Source organism: Lithobates pipiens, unplaced genomic scaffold (genome assembly GCF_037356315.1).
Source record: "Lithobates pipiens isolate NorthernLeopardFrog02 unplaced genomic scaffold, aLitPip1_a1.2 Scaffold_16, whole genome shotgun sequence".
Classification (NCBI taxonomy): domain Eukaryota; kingdom Metazoa; phylum Chordata; class Amphibia; order Anura; family Ranidae; genus Lithobates; species Lithobates pipiens.
Window position 1 is genome coordinate 204,974,266 of NW_027507748.1, and position 15,607 is coordinate 204,989,872.

General features: G+C 39.5%; 1 protein-coding gene across 1 annotated transcript in view; it reads right to left on the bottom strand.

Moving 5' to 3' along the window:
- EFHC2 (EF-hand domain containing 2) overlaps window positions 1–15,607 on the bottom strand; it is a 154,008-nt gene that overhangs the window by 87,038 nt on the left and 51,363 nt on the right. Inside the window, exons 5-8 of the mRNA XM_077480923.1 lie at window positions 11,497–11,748; window positions 9,854–9,961; window positions 9,317–9,455; window positions 1,480–1,645 (exon numbers count right to left, since the gene is read on the bottom strand). Of these exons, the coding sequence (XP_077337049.1) occupies window positions 1,480–1,645; window positions 9,317–9,455; window positions 9,854–9,961; window positions 11,497–11,748 (665 nt within the window). The remainder of the gene's footprint in view (window positions 1–1,479; window positions 1,646–9,316; window positions 9,456–9,853; window positions 9,962–11,496; window positions 11,749–15,607) is intronic.

Consider the following 15,607-nt stretch of genomic DNA (forward strand, 5'->3'; position numbering starts at 1 on the left):
GATTACATAATTACAACAAAGCTGTTATGAATGAATTTTATTCATAACAGCTATGCTTCTTATACAGTAATATAGTGATTGGCCCACAGCATCTTGTACCATGTAATTAGCTGTAGCCAATCACAGATCACTAGTAATCACAGCTTTTATTAATGTAACCCATTCATGCTAGTTCAAAACATTGCTGTTACAGTGATTATCATTGTAAGAGCAATAATTTTCTTTTTCTTAACACACTGTCACTAGTCGGTGTCCCTGATCACCGAGACACCAGTAATATGATGACGCTGTAGTGCACCAGTGACAGTGAAAGAAAAAACTGAAACTGAAAAATTACTCAAAATATGGTATAGGTAATGGAAGACCGTGTAACATGCCATGGCTAAGGATAGGAAATTTCAGGCTGCACAGTAACATATACAATGTGACATCTCCACAACTTCCTGTTACCGATCTGCAGCTTTGCTGCTGATCTGTCTCCTCTATTCCCAAAGGCCAGCAGGCATGCTAATACATGTGGTTCTGTGGCTTTAGCTTGCAAGGTTTTGCTGTTACCCAAGACTTGTGTTCAAGACTGGTTAACCACCTGCTGTTGATTCAATTAGCTATATGCCAAGGCTAACCAGACATCTTCCTTTATATTTAGCTGGCTTATTCCCTCTGACATTGTCTGTGCAACAGCTAGATTTCCTAGCACCAGATCTCCCAGTGACTTTGTATTTACAAGCAGACTACCCGTGATTTCTAGTTAAGACTTTTCCTAGTGTACCCCCAAAGAATGTATCAATTATTGATTGTAAAACAACAGTATATTAAAGTGATTGTAAAGCCAGAAGTTTTTTTTACCTTAATGCAATCTTTGCATTAGAGTAAAAAAACCTTCTGCATGCAGCTCCCCCCATAATTACCCATACTTACCCCAAGCCCAATCGCAAGCCAACCATGTCCATAAGAGCAGAGGCTCTCTCTGCTCTCTCACTCCTTAATCACTCAGAGATAGCAGCAGGAGCCATTGGCTCCCACTGCTGTCAAACACAGCCAGTGAGGAGGAAAAGGAGGTGGGGCCAATCCACACTCTCTGTCTTATGGACATACAGAGCATGGCTCGGGAGCGAGCACACACAAGTGCCCCCATAGCAGGCATAGCTGAGGAGCCAGGAGTGGTGGTGGGGACAGGAGAAGAGTCGGATCAGGTCTGTTCTGTGCAAAACCTTTGCACAGAGCAGATAAGTATGTATTTTAATATAAAAGTATTTTCATTTTTTTTTTAAATAGCATTTACAATCACTTTAAGGTGTACATAAACCCTAACAATAAGCACTTTGTTTTATCTGTTCGATAAAAATACAAGAATATAGTTATTGGTTTTTGATTCTGAAAGAGTACCACATTCATTGGAAAAGTCAAAATGCTATAATTATATGATCAAACCTATTTAATACTGAAAAATTAATTTCTCTTGGTACACAATAAAGATACCTGTCTTTTTCCATGAATTTCTTGAAATCCCTTTGGGGAGGTTTTGGCAACAGACCCAAACAGGAGCAAAGTGAATCTTCTTCTGAACCAAAGCCATTGTAAGGTGGAAGCTTTTTCTCATATTTTGCACGCTGTGGAGGTTTGTACTGAACTGGAGTGAAATCCTCTGTGGAATAAAACAGGATAACATTGAAAAACACAGTACTATAATATTTAGGATGCTGCCTATTAGCATATATGCACTTTTTATGAGTCTTATCTCTTTATCAATTTAAAATTCTGAGGCTTTATATACATAAAACAATGAGGTTTCACCTTACTGAAGTCATATCAAAGGATCACTTAGTTCTTGCAGTATAGAAATGCCCGGAGCAAAAGACAGAATGCCATAGGGGGAGGGCAGCCCATGACTGTGGGAACAGGGGATGTATGAGAGGGGGATCAGGATTGGCAGTGTCCGGGGGGGGGGGAGGTAGATGTTAATATAAGGGACAGACCCCTCCCCCCTTGGCACCAGAGCGTCAGGGAAAGTTATCGCCCACCCTCCCTATGTGTTTTTAGGATGTTGTGTTGGTCTGTGGTGTGTATTTGTTTTTCTGTTTCTCAACAGGGTTATGACAAGGTGGATGTCGTGGCAGTGGCTGGTGTTGGTGTTTGTGGGTGAAGGAAGAGATTTCGTATGGAAATGTTCAGGACCTGTCGGTGGTAGGGGTCCTGATGGTGGGATTCCAGTGAACGGAGGTTTAGCTGGAAATTGGTAATGGGTGCACTGCGGTAAGCGGTTGTCTCTGAGCTAGCCTGTCGGCTTGAGGCCTATTAACATACTTGAGAGGTACTGCAGTGCAGGAAGTTTATACAGATGGTTTTGGAGGATCCTGCAAAGACCAACGCTAGGATGGATTGACGGTTTTATAACAGATGTTTTATTATGTTAATGTTATTTTTGAATAGAGATATATATTGGTTAATAAAAAGAAGGCTGCTACGGCCTATGTTTACTCCAAAAAGAAAGTGTATGGTCTCTCATTAATAAGGTAAAAGGGGTAAACGGGGAAGAAAATGGGTTGTTAGCAGTAAGTACATCTGTTATACCACCTCTAAATAGGCCCCTCTCTTTGCCTGTAGCCTTCTGGGACACATCACATAAGGCTGCAGGACCATTCACAAAGTGCAGCGTGGCTCGTGCATGTGCATTGAGAAATTGGCTCTTAGGCATCACAGCCACCTTATCTTAGTAAACTAGACTTGTGCACAACGGAAAATTTCTGTTATATTCGTTATGTTACGTCAATATATTTTCGGATAATTCTTTATTATTCGTAGAGCGTAGAATTCATTTGTTCGTATTCGTTGAAATTCGCTATTTATGTATGTATAGACATTCGTGATAATGATTCGTAGTTTTGAAAGTCGTTTGTTTATTGAATCTTTTAACACACACAATGACAACGTCTCTTCTCCTCGGATCAAATACAATACAACACCCTTCTAACTTCTCAGGAATGCACTTTGCCAGTAATCCATCCTCCGGCACAAAATTAATTAGCTGATTGGACTATAAGATTTGCTTTGAGCTGACCTTTTGTTTCATTAGATCTTTAAAGAACTACCTAATTCATTCGAATTCATTCAAATTCATTCGTTATATTTCTTTCGTATTCGTTGTTATTTGTTATTTTTTTATTCAGACATTCGGATGCATCCGAATGTCCGAAAGATGCAAAATTCGGCCAAATTTCGATTCGTTACGAAACCAGTTGCACAAGCCTATAGTAAACAAGACGGCGCCGGGAATCTGAAGATGAGGTAAAAACTGGCCAGGTTGGGAATGGAATGGGATCACTGGACAGGTAAGTGTCCTTTTATTAAAAATCAGTGGCTACAGGCGAGACTAAAGCTCCTCTTGAGGAAAACTCCAATAGAATTTTTTTTTAAAACCAGAGTTTATTGTCACTTTAAGGGTTAAAGAAATGGACATTTGGATGACATTTTTTAAAGGAATGTGAGTGGTCTGCTGCAGCTGTGCAGCTTCATGAACCTTCTTGTGAATACACAGCCATGGGGTGTAATAAATAAATTTGTTGCATAATGCAATATTTACTTTAATCAGTGTTTACTGTAATTTAAAACACTACAAAGAGGAACAGATAACATCAGAATGCGTGAAACTGGCTATCGGACTATGTTTACATTCCATCAAAGGAATATAATACATCTTATTAAAAAATGCAGAATAATCAGGAAATAATGTCAACAGTACACTGTCTAGTGAATGGGAGGCTGAGCGAAGAGAATCAAATGACTGGGCCCCACGGCAAATGTCATTACACGCCCTTAGTTCTGCAAAGGCTCACCTAGTAACCCAGCTAATCCATATTTTACTTTAAAACTTTAGAGCAAAATTTGAAGCTAAAGTCCAGTCAAATTCAAAAGACACATGTTCCTGCAACTTTGTAATCATTATTACACCATTAAATGTATTTTTTTAAATCCCAGCTCTAAGCATATACGAAATTAAAATAGTGCATTATGCATCAGTGACCGTTCGCCAACCAGACATGTTGCAGAATCGAAGGAGATAACTTATTATTTATTATTGGCCTTGGAGTTATTGCTTTGACATTATTATTTTTTCTGTTGAATAATGATTTGATTTGGTATATTTTCTATATTTTCTATATTTTTGAATGCATAGAATGCACTTTTTGGTTAAGTTCTATTGGCAGATAGCATGTCTAATTTTATTTATTTCCTTTTTTAAATGCACAATAAAAAAAAATTGTGGAGAATAATACTTGGCTATGTGTTTACTTTAAATGACAGTTTGGGAGTAGGTGGTTACATTTTAAAAAGTTTAATGTAAAATTAACAAGGGGCACCAACATAGTTGTATCTTTGATCTTAAAAACTAGGGGATAATGGTGTTGTGGTAACTTGCCCAAATAAAAAATAAAAAAAGCATAATAATATTATTCTTGATATCACTAGAAAAAAAAAAGCCTTTGAAAATTTGTTTGCAATAACTGCATCAGTATCACCAGCAAAGCAGCTTCATTATTATCCCATTAAAGAAGAAGAGAATTGTGCTCTGCATTTGCATTTCAGAATTTGCCACGTCACGAATGTTAATTCTCCATTACGAGCGCTAGTTTACAAGACCGACCGCTTCTGGCTCGTCCTTGCTTCCGAGAATGCGTGTTTGTACTTCATACTTTTGTCCGACAGACCTGTGTACACACACCCGGAAAATCCGACAACAGACATTTGTTCATGGAAAATTTTAAAACTTGCTAGCCAACATTTGGAAAATCCGTCAACAATTGTCTGAAGAGGCATACACGTGGTGGGATTTTCCGCCAACAGCCTGTCATCACACATTTCCCCTCTGAAAATCTGATCGTGTGTATGAGGCTTAAGATGAAAAGGAGATTAGCATATCAGTGTGCCGCTTTACCTTTCATTGCCCAGCCACAGGGCTGGGTAGAGGATGGGGCCTGTTAGTGAAAAGGAAACAGCAAAGGTGAAAGATCAGGTTCCCTGTGATGTGGGCCAGAGCTGTGTTACATTTCAGAACTGGATGGGTAGAAGCATCTCCCATATATGTGTTTTATCTGTGTATTTAGTGGTTTGCCTGGATTTGTACTTTCAGGCAAAATGCATACAGTACATGCATTATTTTCTATGTTGTTTCCTAGTTTCTATAAAGCTGGCTGCTGCTAAGCCTTTTCTGTCCTCGTATCTCATCTAAGCAACACATGGTTAAAGTCCTGCCTCAACCCCACCCTCCTCCTTCGCTACAATACCGACTCATCACCTCATTTGCTTAGTAAAAAATAACAACAGGATCACATACATGATAAAATCCTAATGTTTTTGTTACAATCTAGATGGACTTGAGTTGAGCGTACCAAAGATGACTGCACATATTAGAGTGTGATGTTTATCTAAACGAGTCTTTTTCAACCAGGGTGCCCAGGCACCCTGGAGTGCCTTGAGGTTTCTTCATGGATGCCTTGGCAAAATGCCTAAAAATTCCCCCAAAATTGTATGCAAACCAGTGGGGGGATGAAGTCGGCATTTTAGTTACACAAAGTCACAGGTTTTCTTTGTACACCATTACAACCTTCTAGCTACTGGCATCCTAATGACATAATTTGTTGATAAGGAGGATGTCAGTCACCTGCGTATCATCCTTGTTTGACCCTCCCTTGCCTCTCTCCATCAGCTTTGGGATCACATTAGCTGAGTGATAGAGAAAAACTGAGAGCGAAGAGAAACATTGGAATACTAGTATCAGTTTGCAAAAGTGTATTTGTTTTGGAAGAATAAATCATCTCTAACGTTGGGTGTTCTACATATACTGTTGCTGCATTATGTAAAACTATTAGAATAATTTTTACATTTTAGGATTGGGTGACTTGAGTCTCCATAATTTTAAAGGGCGCCTTGACAAGAATAAGGTTGAGAAATCATTGAAGCAAAAAGTATGCAATATCTTGCTGTTATTTTCTTCAGAAAGCAGCCATTGTCCGAGGTCACTTGCATACAGGCATTTTGCCCTTTGTGAATCAAATTGCAATGTTTTTGGCCCCCAGGAATCACAGACGCAGCATCCAGCCCCATAGCCAGTAGCCTGTTAAAATGAATGACAGCTGGACTTTGCTGGACACTATACCAAGTGGTAGTCGAAATTTAGGGAAGTATGCGTTCAGTGATATATGCCCCTAAAGCAGAATTCTGCATTCTGGGCACACATTCCTGAAAAAATACTACCCTAAAAGTTGGTACCACTTATTATAGTGTCCAGCTGCTACATATTTTAGCCTGCCACAGTGTAGGCAGGTTTCAAAATGTATACAGTTTAGTTAGGCAGCAGCTGGCCCAGGATGGGGAAAGGGTTAAGACTTTTATCTCATTTTTCAGAAAAAGGGGGATCAGCTAAGGTCCGCTTCTGCCAGCTGTGGGAGTGGGAAAGAGAGCGTTGTACCAGTGAGTTTGACTGCTGCCAGAATCAGGAATTGTAGAGAACATCCAACTGATCCAAGCCATGGATAATGCCATTATTAACTCTAACCTCATGGAGATAAGTCTGGGTCACTTCAATAGCTTCGTTAGGATTGGGGACAGGACATTGTTCATATTGACCTGTATGCCACATCTTGTTCAGTAAAGTTATATTAACCATTATGAGTGTGGTCTGAAGTTACCTAAAGTTACTGAAGTTACGTAAAGTGCATTCATTCATTCATGCTGGTTCTGGGGTATTCCAAAGAACTTGGGTCTGTAAAGCACTATGGGATATGAAGTAACACAACTACCAAAGGTTAACTCAGAAAGATAAGAAGAGGAATGTAGTTTCTATGGATAACCAAATCAAGGAACAAGCTATAAGCAACCAGTCATTAAGCATGGTACCTGGTAAGGTAACAGATTCTCCAGTAGCGAGGGGGTCTGTGTTCTGGCTCCCTCCCTAGCGATCGGCATCCAATAGCAACCAGACCTGAACCTGAGTTACAGGGATCTATGGCCTGATCAAGAGGTATGGGAAGAAAAGAGTTAAGTGAAAGCTTGCATGAAGTCTGCGCTAGGTGCTCGGTGGGACCCCATTTAATTACTGGGAGTGAGGTAGCAGAGGTACGCTGGACTGGTGGAGAGGGTGCAAGCTCAGCATGTCCCTCCTAATGCAATATACAAGTTACAGTGTAGTGACATGGGACAAGCCACTTTTCACTGGAACTCTGCAGTTTATTACTGCACACAGTCAAAGCTCATCTTCAAATCAGGAACTCCATTTATGTTAGATTTTTCACATGACCGCAGACTCCGCCTGGTCCCAGTCATTTATGACCATTTTACGTGAGAGATCCCCCACACGCACAGGCGCAGATGAGTAGGAAAAGGAACCCGCCAACAACAACCACGTATTTTAGTGTGCCATAGATTTTGACAGGCTGTTGGCAGTGGGGTTAGGAGCTGCACCTGTGCCTTCCATCCATCCTGAAAACAATGGGATTTGACACACATGGGCCAAGAAGCCTGTGTGCATGAAGCTTTAAATAGGAAAACCTGTCCCCTGCCAGCATGCTCTAGAGAAGAACCCTTGCTCTGAGACAAAACTAGAGCTCTAATCACTAGGGAGCATGATCAAAACTTGTGTATTTTTGTAATGAAGGGCTACAAAAATCAAAAGATAGGTGAAAAGTATGAACTGTAAATAAAAAATAAAAAAAAGAGATCAGGGAAGAAAAAATAAAAAAATTGTTGAATGAATGTGAGAATGTGACAAGCATTATTTGTCCATCCTTGACGAATTATGACTGTATTTTTCTGAGTGACTTCTTATGATCAGCGCCATCTAGTGGCCATAAAGCAAGATTTGTTTCTGATTTTAGTATTTCAAGAAAAATACCACATTATAGCCACTAGATGAAGCTGGAAATCATAAGAAATTACAAAATACAGCCAGAATATGTCAAGGTTGGACTAATGCTTGTCATACTGGTCCAAAGATTATTTTATAAATTAGACCCCTAATGCCATGTACACACGACTGGACTTTTTAAAGGACTTGGTTCGGCGGACAATCAGACGAACTTTGCAGCTGAGGTCCGCTGGACATTCAAAACGAACAGACTTGGCCACACACGATCACTCCAAAAGTCAGACGGATTTAAACATGATGACATAGAATAAGGAAATTCATAGCCAGTAGCCAATAGCTGCCCTAGCGTCGGTTTTAGTCCGTCGGACTAGCACACAGACGACCGGATTTTTTGACCGGACTCGAGTCTGTTGGAAAGATTTGAAGCAAGTTTTATTTCTAGGTCCACCGGACTTTTGGGAAGAAAAAGTCCACTGGAGCCCACACACGATCGAATTGTCCGATGGATTCCAGTCCGCTGAACCAAGTCCGTCGAAAAATGTCCAGTCATGTGTATGCGGCATTAGAGCGAATTACTGGTTTCAGATTTGCTGGAGCTATCATTAAGTGCATGGCTGTTAACAGTGGCAGCATTATGCCACGTACACACGATCGAAATTTTGGTCGGAAAAAACTCTGATGGTTTTCCCGACGGAATTTCCGACAAGATTTCGCTCAAGCTGTCTTGCATATACACGGTCCTAACAAATCACACACAGAACGCGGTGACGTACAACACATACGACAGAACTAGAAAAACGAGGTTCAATACCCAGTAGCCAATAGCTTCCATCTCGTAGTTGACTCTGAGCATGCATGAGTTTTTTGCGTGTCGGAATATCGGAAAAATTGAAAACCTGCTCTCAATCTTTTGCTGGCGAAAATTCGGCCCGCAAAATTCCGATAGAGCATACACACTGTCGCATTTTCCGACGAAAAGCTCGCATCGGTCTCTTGCTTGGCGAAATTCCGACCGTGTGTACGCAGCATTAGACAATGACAAATTGTCCTGCAAGAAAGACACCAGATTTCTATATGAATTATGAAGTAAGGAAGTCTTTGCCAACAATGTAATCTGTTAAAACAACTGACCCACCTAAAATATGTTGATCACAGAATATTATGCTGTTGGGAACTGATTTTTAACCTTCAGTGCTGGGATGCCTGGAGTCTGTAAGTAACAAGTTTACTGCCAAATGCTCCAAACCGGAGCTCCTTTAATTTCTAAAGAATGATGCCAACATCTTTCAGTTTAATGTGATATTCTTTACTGAATAATGTTTAATAATTTGCTGCATGCTGGGATAATAAACCCTGCAATGTATCACTGCAGCTTTCAGTTGCTTGGTAATAAAAAAAAACTTTTTTTTCCCTAGCGTGTATTCAGAATTTTAAGAGCAAATTAAGTTTCCTTACCAATACCATATTTTGTTCTGTAGTAGTTCTTTGTAAATTCATCACAATCACATAGAATTATCATGCGTCCCCAAGCACTGATTGCGGCTCCAATTGTCAGATCACAGTCTTTGTAAAACTCCTGGTGCACGGCCCCGGTCTGCAAAATTAATGTTAGTATTTTATGACCTGTAATCAGTGAACACTCAAGGACAAACCACCAGATTCAATTGCAAAACACAAACCATAAATGTGTTTTTTCCTGCATGTAAACACTTTGCAGTGGTTTAGGAATAGGATAGATTTTCCTATCATTTTCTCAAACTATAATAAACACTTTTTTACATTTGAAATTCTTAAATGCATTGCCTTATAAAACGTTTCTAGTGTGCTACATCTAAAAAATATATTAGCTAAAAATTATATAACCAAATATAGAATATTCCTGAATTTTACATTTCTTAAAATACTGTATTGCAGCTTAGAATTAGGACTTGTTACATTCCCTGTTAAAAACACCTTATAGACAAATACTCCATAAAAGACATAAATTCATACTTTAAGATTATCCAGAATAAAGCGACCTCCATGTCCCATTGGCCCAAAAACGTTAAGGACAGTACGTGTAGTAATCTCACCGGGATTATACATTTTGGTTGGTCCATTCTGTAAAACAATGTTGGTAGACATGGTTAATGCTGCATTAAATCCTTATTCAAACTTACATACCTTTCTAAGACCTTTGCATGGAATGTACATTTAAAAAGCACAGTGTGTTTTAAACATTAGCTTCAATGTCAAGGTCTGCAGTTTTAGTTTGTTTCCTGAGAGTTGACAAGATGTGCAAAAATGTACTAAATAAATAGGAGTATATTAAAGATAAAGGCAAGACAGGTGATGTTACACACCAAATTGATACTCCCATGTTTGAACAGTTAGACTTGCCCCAAATGACCCAATAAAATTTTATAATGCTCCTGGTTATGGGCATCCCTTGCTGTACCAAGAGGACAGATGAGATACATGTATATTATATTATTATATTAAGTATATGTATATTTTATCATTATATTATATATGTAGATATACAGTATCTGCCAAAAGTGAGTACACCCCTCATATTTTTGTAAATCTTTTATTATATCTTTTCATGTGATAACACTGAAAAAATTACACTTTGCTACAATGCAAAGTAGTGAGTGTACAGCTTGCATAACAGTGTCAATTTGCTGTCCCCCTCAAAATAACTCAACACACAGCCATTAATGTCTAAACCGCTGGCAACAAAAGTGTTTACGCCCCATAAGTAAAAATGTCCAAATTGGGCCCAAAGTGTCAATAGTATGTAAATAGTACAAATAAACCGCACCTTTGTTTTTTCAAATTCACTGTTGTTTCCTGTGCCTAATTTGTGTGTAATGAACCCATCCAGGGGTCACACATACCCGCTGCCGAGCTAACCCCCTCACAATATATATATATATATATATATATATATATATACATACATATACTAGAGGACAGATGCCTTGGGCAATTGGAGACATTCAAACTTTTTTGGAAAATCTTCCCTTGAGAGCAGGCCTGATCTTTTTTTTTTCTCCAATGGTTCCAGGTCCATAACTGTGAAAAATACAAAGCTAGTATGGTGGCCAAGCAACTAGTATTTATATAATGGAGCCACATGACTTACTATAATATATGACATAAGTATGTTTGAAATAGTGAGTGACATTATATACCTGCAGATCAAGCAGCAAAGAAAGCTAAGGTCCCTGTACAATTTTAACCAGGTTATCAGAGGGATTACAGAAATCTGTACTATACCTTACGCCCACACAGAGATGTGTTTACCCACATGGGGATGCGCAGGAGTTCCATGCATCCCAATCCAGGCAATCCCATTGATATGAATTGGTACACAGCTGCAATTGGGACACAGTCAGGGATACACGCCTGCACCCACATGAATGTCATACTGGGACACAGTGGCTATGTCTGCGCAGCTACTGTGTCCCAATTGACATCAATGAGACATGCCTGCACAGAAAACCTGTGCATCCCCATGCAAGTAAATATGTCTGCACATGAAAGTATGGTATAGTACACTCTGTGTGAACAAGACCTAAGCACTGAAATATATTACAATATTTGTGTTATTGAGTTAGGATACATTTTAAGCCTTTTATGCCATTGTTCACCTTGGGAAGCTTTCCTCGGTGGAGAAAGACTGGAACAGAATCCCGGCCAGAATTTGGTGGTATGACTTCTATGATTTCGATAGTGTCATCGGCAAGGTAATAATGTAATATAAGCTCTCTCTTGTCTCCAAAAGGGCACGGAGTGTCATCCCATAAGCAGTAAAATCTCAGAACATGCCTGTCATGTTCCAAGAACTGTCTGAGTGTATCTATGCGCTCGTAAGGACGCAGAGGCTTCATATTGTCTTCCATCTACAAACAGCAAATAAACAAATATTAAAATTAACAGTTAATAAGAACATATTTTTGTAGGAACACTAATGGGTTTTATTCAAAATTCAAACTTTTTAACCTGCAATCAGGGACAAAGGATTTTTTTCTCTACCATAGAAAAAGCTGTATTGGGCTACCTAAACTTTTCAACTGAGCTTTAGACATCCCTCGTCCAGTGAATTCTCTAACTAGGGAATCAACATAACAGGGAATGATACAAGATTTCTGTGTGTCCTATACTTTCTTGTGGAGTCTTATACAGATAACTTGGTTTAGTAGGTAATTACTTGGAAGAGAACACTCTGGATATGACAGCCATCTTGAGGGATGGTGGGGTTTCCAGATCCAGCCTAGATCCTACACAGCAGATTATCCCTCATTTTCCACTTTTAGAAATCCAATCTCCCCGTCCCTCTTTCCTTCTCAGATTTCCCTCTTTTTGATCTGATGTATAAAACTGTAGTATTTATTATTATTATTATTATTATCTACCAAAGGGGTTTAATGCTCTAAATCTTTCTTCCATGGCTGTAAAATATAGAATGGTTTAGTTCCTCTTTAATCAACTATTTGCAATAACTGTGGATGTGTCTCATAAAAAATAAGTTCCTCTTTCTCACCTTGGAAAATTGGGAGGTACGGCCTAGATAACTGTGAAAACATTAAAGTAGGTTTGTGCATTCCGATTTATTTGATTAAAGGCACAATAAAACCTTTGTAATGAGAGCCAACCAATAAGGTGAGAGTGTGTGTTCTCTTTAAACTGAACTTATTATTATAATTTTTTTCATTAAAGATTTTTATTCATAACAGAAGATAAGTACAAATCAAGGAAGCACACATATGCAAGAGAACAAGTTCCATGAAGGTGGTGTTAATAATAACTTTCTTAACATTGCTATAGGTATGAGTCCATATAATGTGGAAAATATTAGGAATCACCTTTTCTATATAAAAAAAAAAACTATAGTGAAAATCAGGCCTGCTGTATAGGGCAACAACATCTTAATTCAGAGCAGTACCATCAGTAAAATAAAGTACATGTGTTTCCTGATTTGCATTCAGCAATAATAGAGGTTAGTAGAAATAGAATGAAAGTGAAAAGTGATCGAACACATTATGCAGTTTCGTTGATGTAGGTACCAAATAATAAGTGAACTATAACCTGAGTTACGTTAGAAAATCATTTAGCTAATGCCAATGTTAAGGGTAGTAATAATGTTAGGCTATTCCTGAGAGTATTTAAAGATGAACCAAGGTTGCCATGTTTTATGGAACCTCTACCTGGTCACTGGATCGTGGCATGGTCTCCTCCATTTCACAAATGTGCGTTACTTTGTGCAACCAATCTGTTATTGAGGAAACTTGGGGGGAGTTCCAGTGGATTGGAATTTGGGATTTGGCAGCATTTAATAAATTCTTTGATAGAGAATGTTTGTATTTCTTTAAAGGTGAGTTTGATATATAAAGGAAACAGCACGCAGCAGGGGCTGTCAACCCGTGTGTTTTTGCACCTTAATGCCTCCTATGCATTAAGATGAAAAAACTTCTGTCAGTCACCGGCCCCCCAGCCCCTCCTTTTACCTACCTGAGCCCTGGAATTTCCAACGGCGAGGATGCGCTGTTCCTCTGCCTGGGGTTCTCGGCACTTGATTGGATAGATTGATATATATCCAATCCTGCTGCTGTCAATCAAATCCAATGATGCGGGCTGAGTCCGGCATACGTGTCTATGGATGCAAAAGCTGGACTCGGGAGCGCGCCCGCAAGGTAAACCCCCAGGAGAGCGCTTCTCCTAGGGGGATATCTGATGTGGGGAGGAGCAGCCGGGGGACCCCAGAAAATTGAGGATTGGGCTCCACTCTGTGCAAAGCGAGCTGCACAGTGGAGGTGAGTATGATATGTTTGTTATTTAAAAAACAAAACAAATCTTTACAATCACTTTAAGTATGAGTTTAGTCTCAGTGGTCAGTGTGATCATCTCCCTAACCTTGTTCCAGAATGGTGTAAGTAACTGACAGTGCCTCTCAGAGAGCCTGTCTCTCTCAAACACCTCCAACAGTTGTCAATCACTTGGGAGTTCCAACTATGCAGTTTTGCTGGTGTCAAGTACCACCGTGTCAACAACTTGTAGGCCGTTTCTTGTGTCTTAGTATTGATAGAGCACTTATGTGTTAGAATGCATGCATTCTTACATTGTTTGTTTGCTATGACCATCTGTAATGCTTTGGACCCCCTCTTTCTGAATCTGTCATCCATGGGCAGTTTGGTATCATGCAACCATGCGTATGCAACTGAAGTTGCCCTAAAAAATTGATCACCAGTGCGGCAAACAGATTCAAACTCAGTTAAGGGTCTACTGAAGTCGCCCACCCAGGATTTACCATAGAGACAGCTACTCAACTGTAGATATGACCAGAATGGTAGTTGAGAGAGGTAATTTTCTCATTTTAAATCAGTCAGATCTTTGATCTTGGCCTGATGGAAGTAACCTGATGTATCACAACCTCATTTACAAACATTGACAGTATATGAAGGGCCATTGTATGGTGATTTTGGATCATATTTTATACACAGGTTTATATGTAGCACTATTTTCATTTGGTTATTTTTATTTATTTTTTGGTATATGTTTGAGTGCAGCATATTTCTACACACATACTGTATGTTGAGTGCTTTTTTTGCTTTTGTGCTTGAAGCTTTGGTTTAATTTATAACTGGTTTGCAGAGTTGCATCCTTTAAATAAAATGCCATTAGTTAAACTTTAATCATTCATTTTGTCCACTTCAGTCCTTTCTGCTCTTGTTATGCAGTGACTTTTGGTGCAGATAGTGCTTAGTGGGGTTTGTTAATTACAAACTGCAGTCATAGCGAGTCTTTACCTAAGACCTACAGTATCTCACAAAATTGAGTACACCCCTCACATTTTTGTAAATATTTTATTATATCTTTTCATGTGATAAAACTGAAGAAATGACACTTTTCTACAATGTAAATTAGTGTATAACAGTTTAAATTTGCTGTCCCCTCAAAATAACTGAACACACAACCATTAATGTCTAAACCACTGGCAATAAAAGTGAGTACACCCCTAAGTGAAAATGTCTAAATTGGACCCAATTAGCCATTTTCCCTCCTCTGTGTCATGCGACTTGTTAGCGTTACATGGTCTCAGGTGTGACTGGGGAGCAGGTGTGTTAAATTTGGTGTTATTGCTCTCACTCTCTCATACTGGTCACTGGAAGTTCAAAATGGCACCTCATGGCAAAGAACTCTTTGAGGATCTGCTGCTCTACATAAAGATGGCCTACGCTATAAGAAGATTGCCAAGACCCTGAAATGAGATGCAGCACAGTGGCCAAGAGCATACAGCAGTTTAACAGGACAGGTTCCACTCAGAACAGACCTCACCATGATCGACCAAAGAAGTTTAGTGCACGTGCTCAGCGTCATATCCAGAGGTTGTCTTTGGGAAATAGACGTATGAGTGCTGCAAGCATTGCTGCAGAGGTTGAAGGGGTGGGGGGGACAGACTGCCGTCCTAGAAGGAAGCCTCTTCTAAAGATTATGCACAAGAAAGCTCACAAACTGTTTGCTGAAGACAAGCAGACCACAGGACATGAATTACTGGAACCATGTCCTGTGGTCTCATGAGACCAAGATAAACTTATTTTGTTCAGATGGTGTCAAATGTGTGTGGTGGCAACCAGGTGAGGAGTACAGAGACAAGTGTGTCTTGCCTACAGTCAAGCATGGTGGTGGGAGTGTCATGGTCTGGGGCTGCATGAGTGCTGCCGGCAATGGGGAGCTACAGTTCATTGAGGGAACCATGAATGC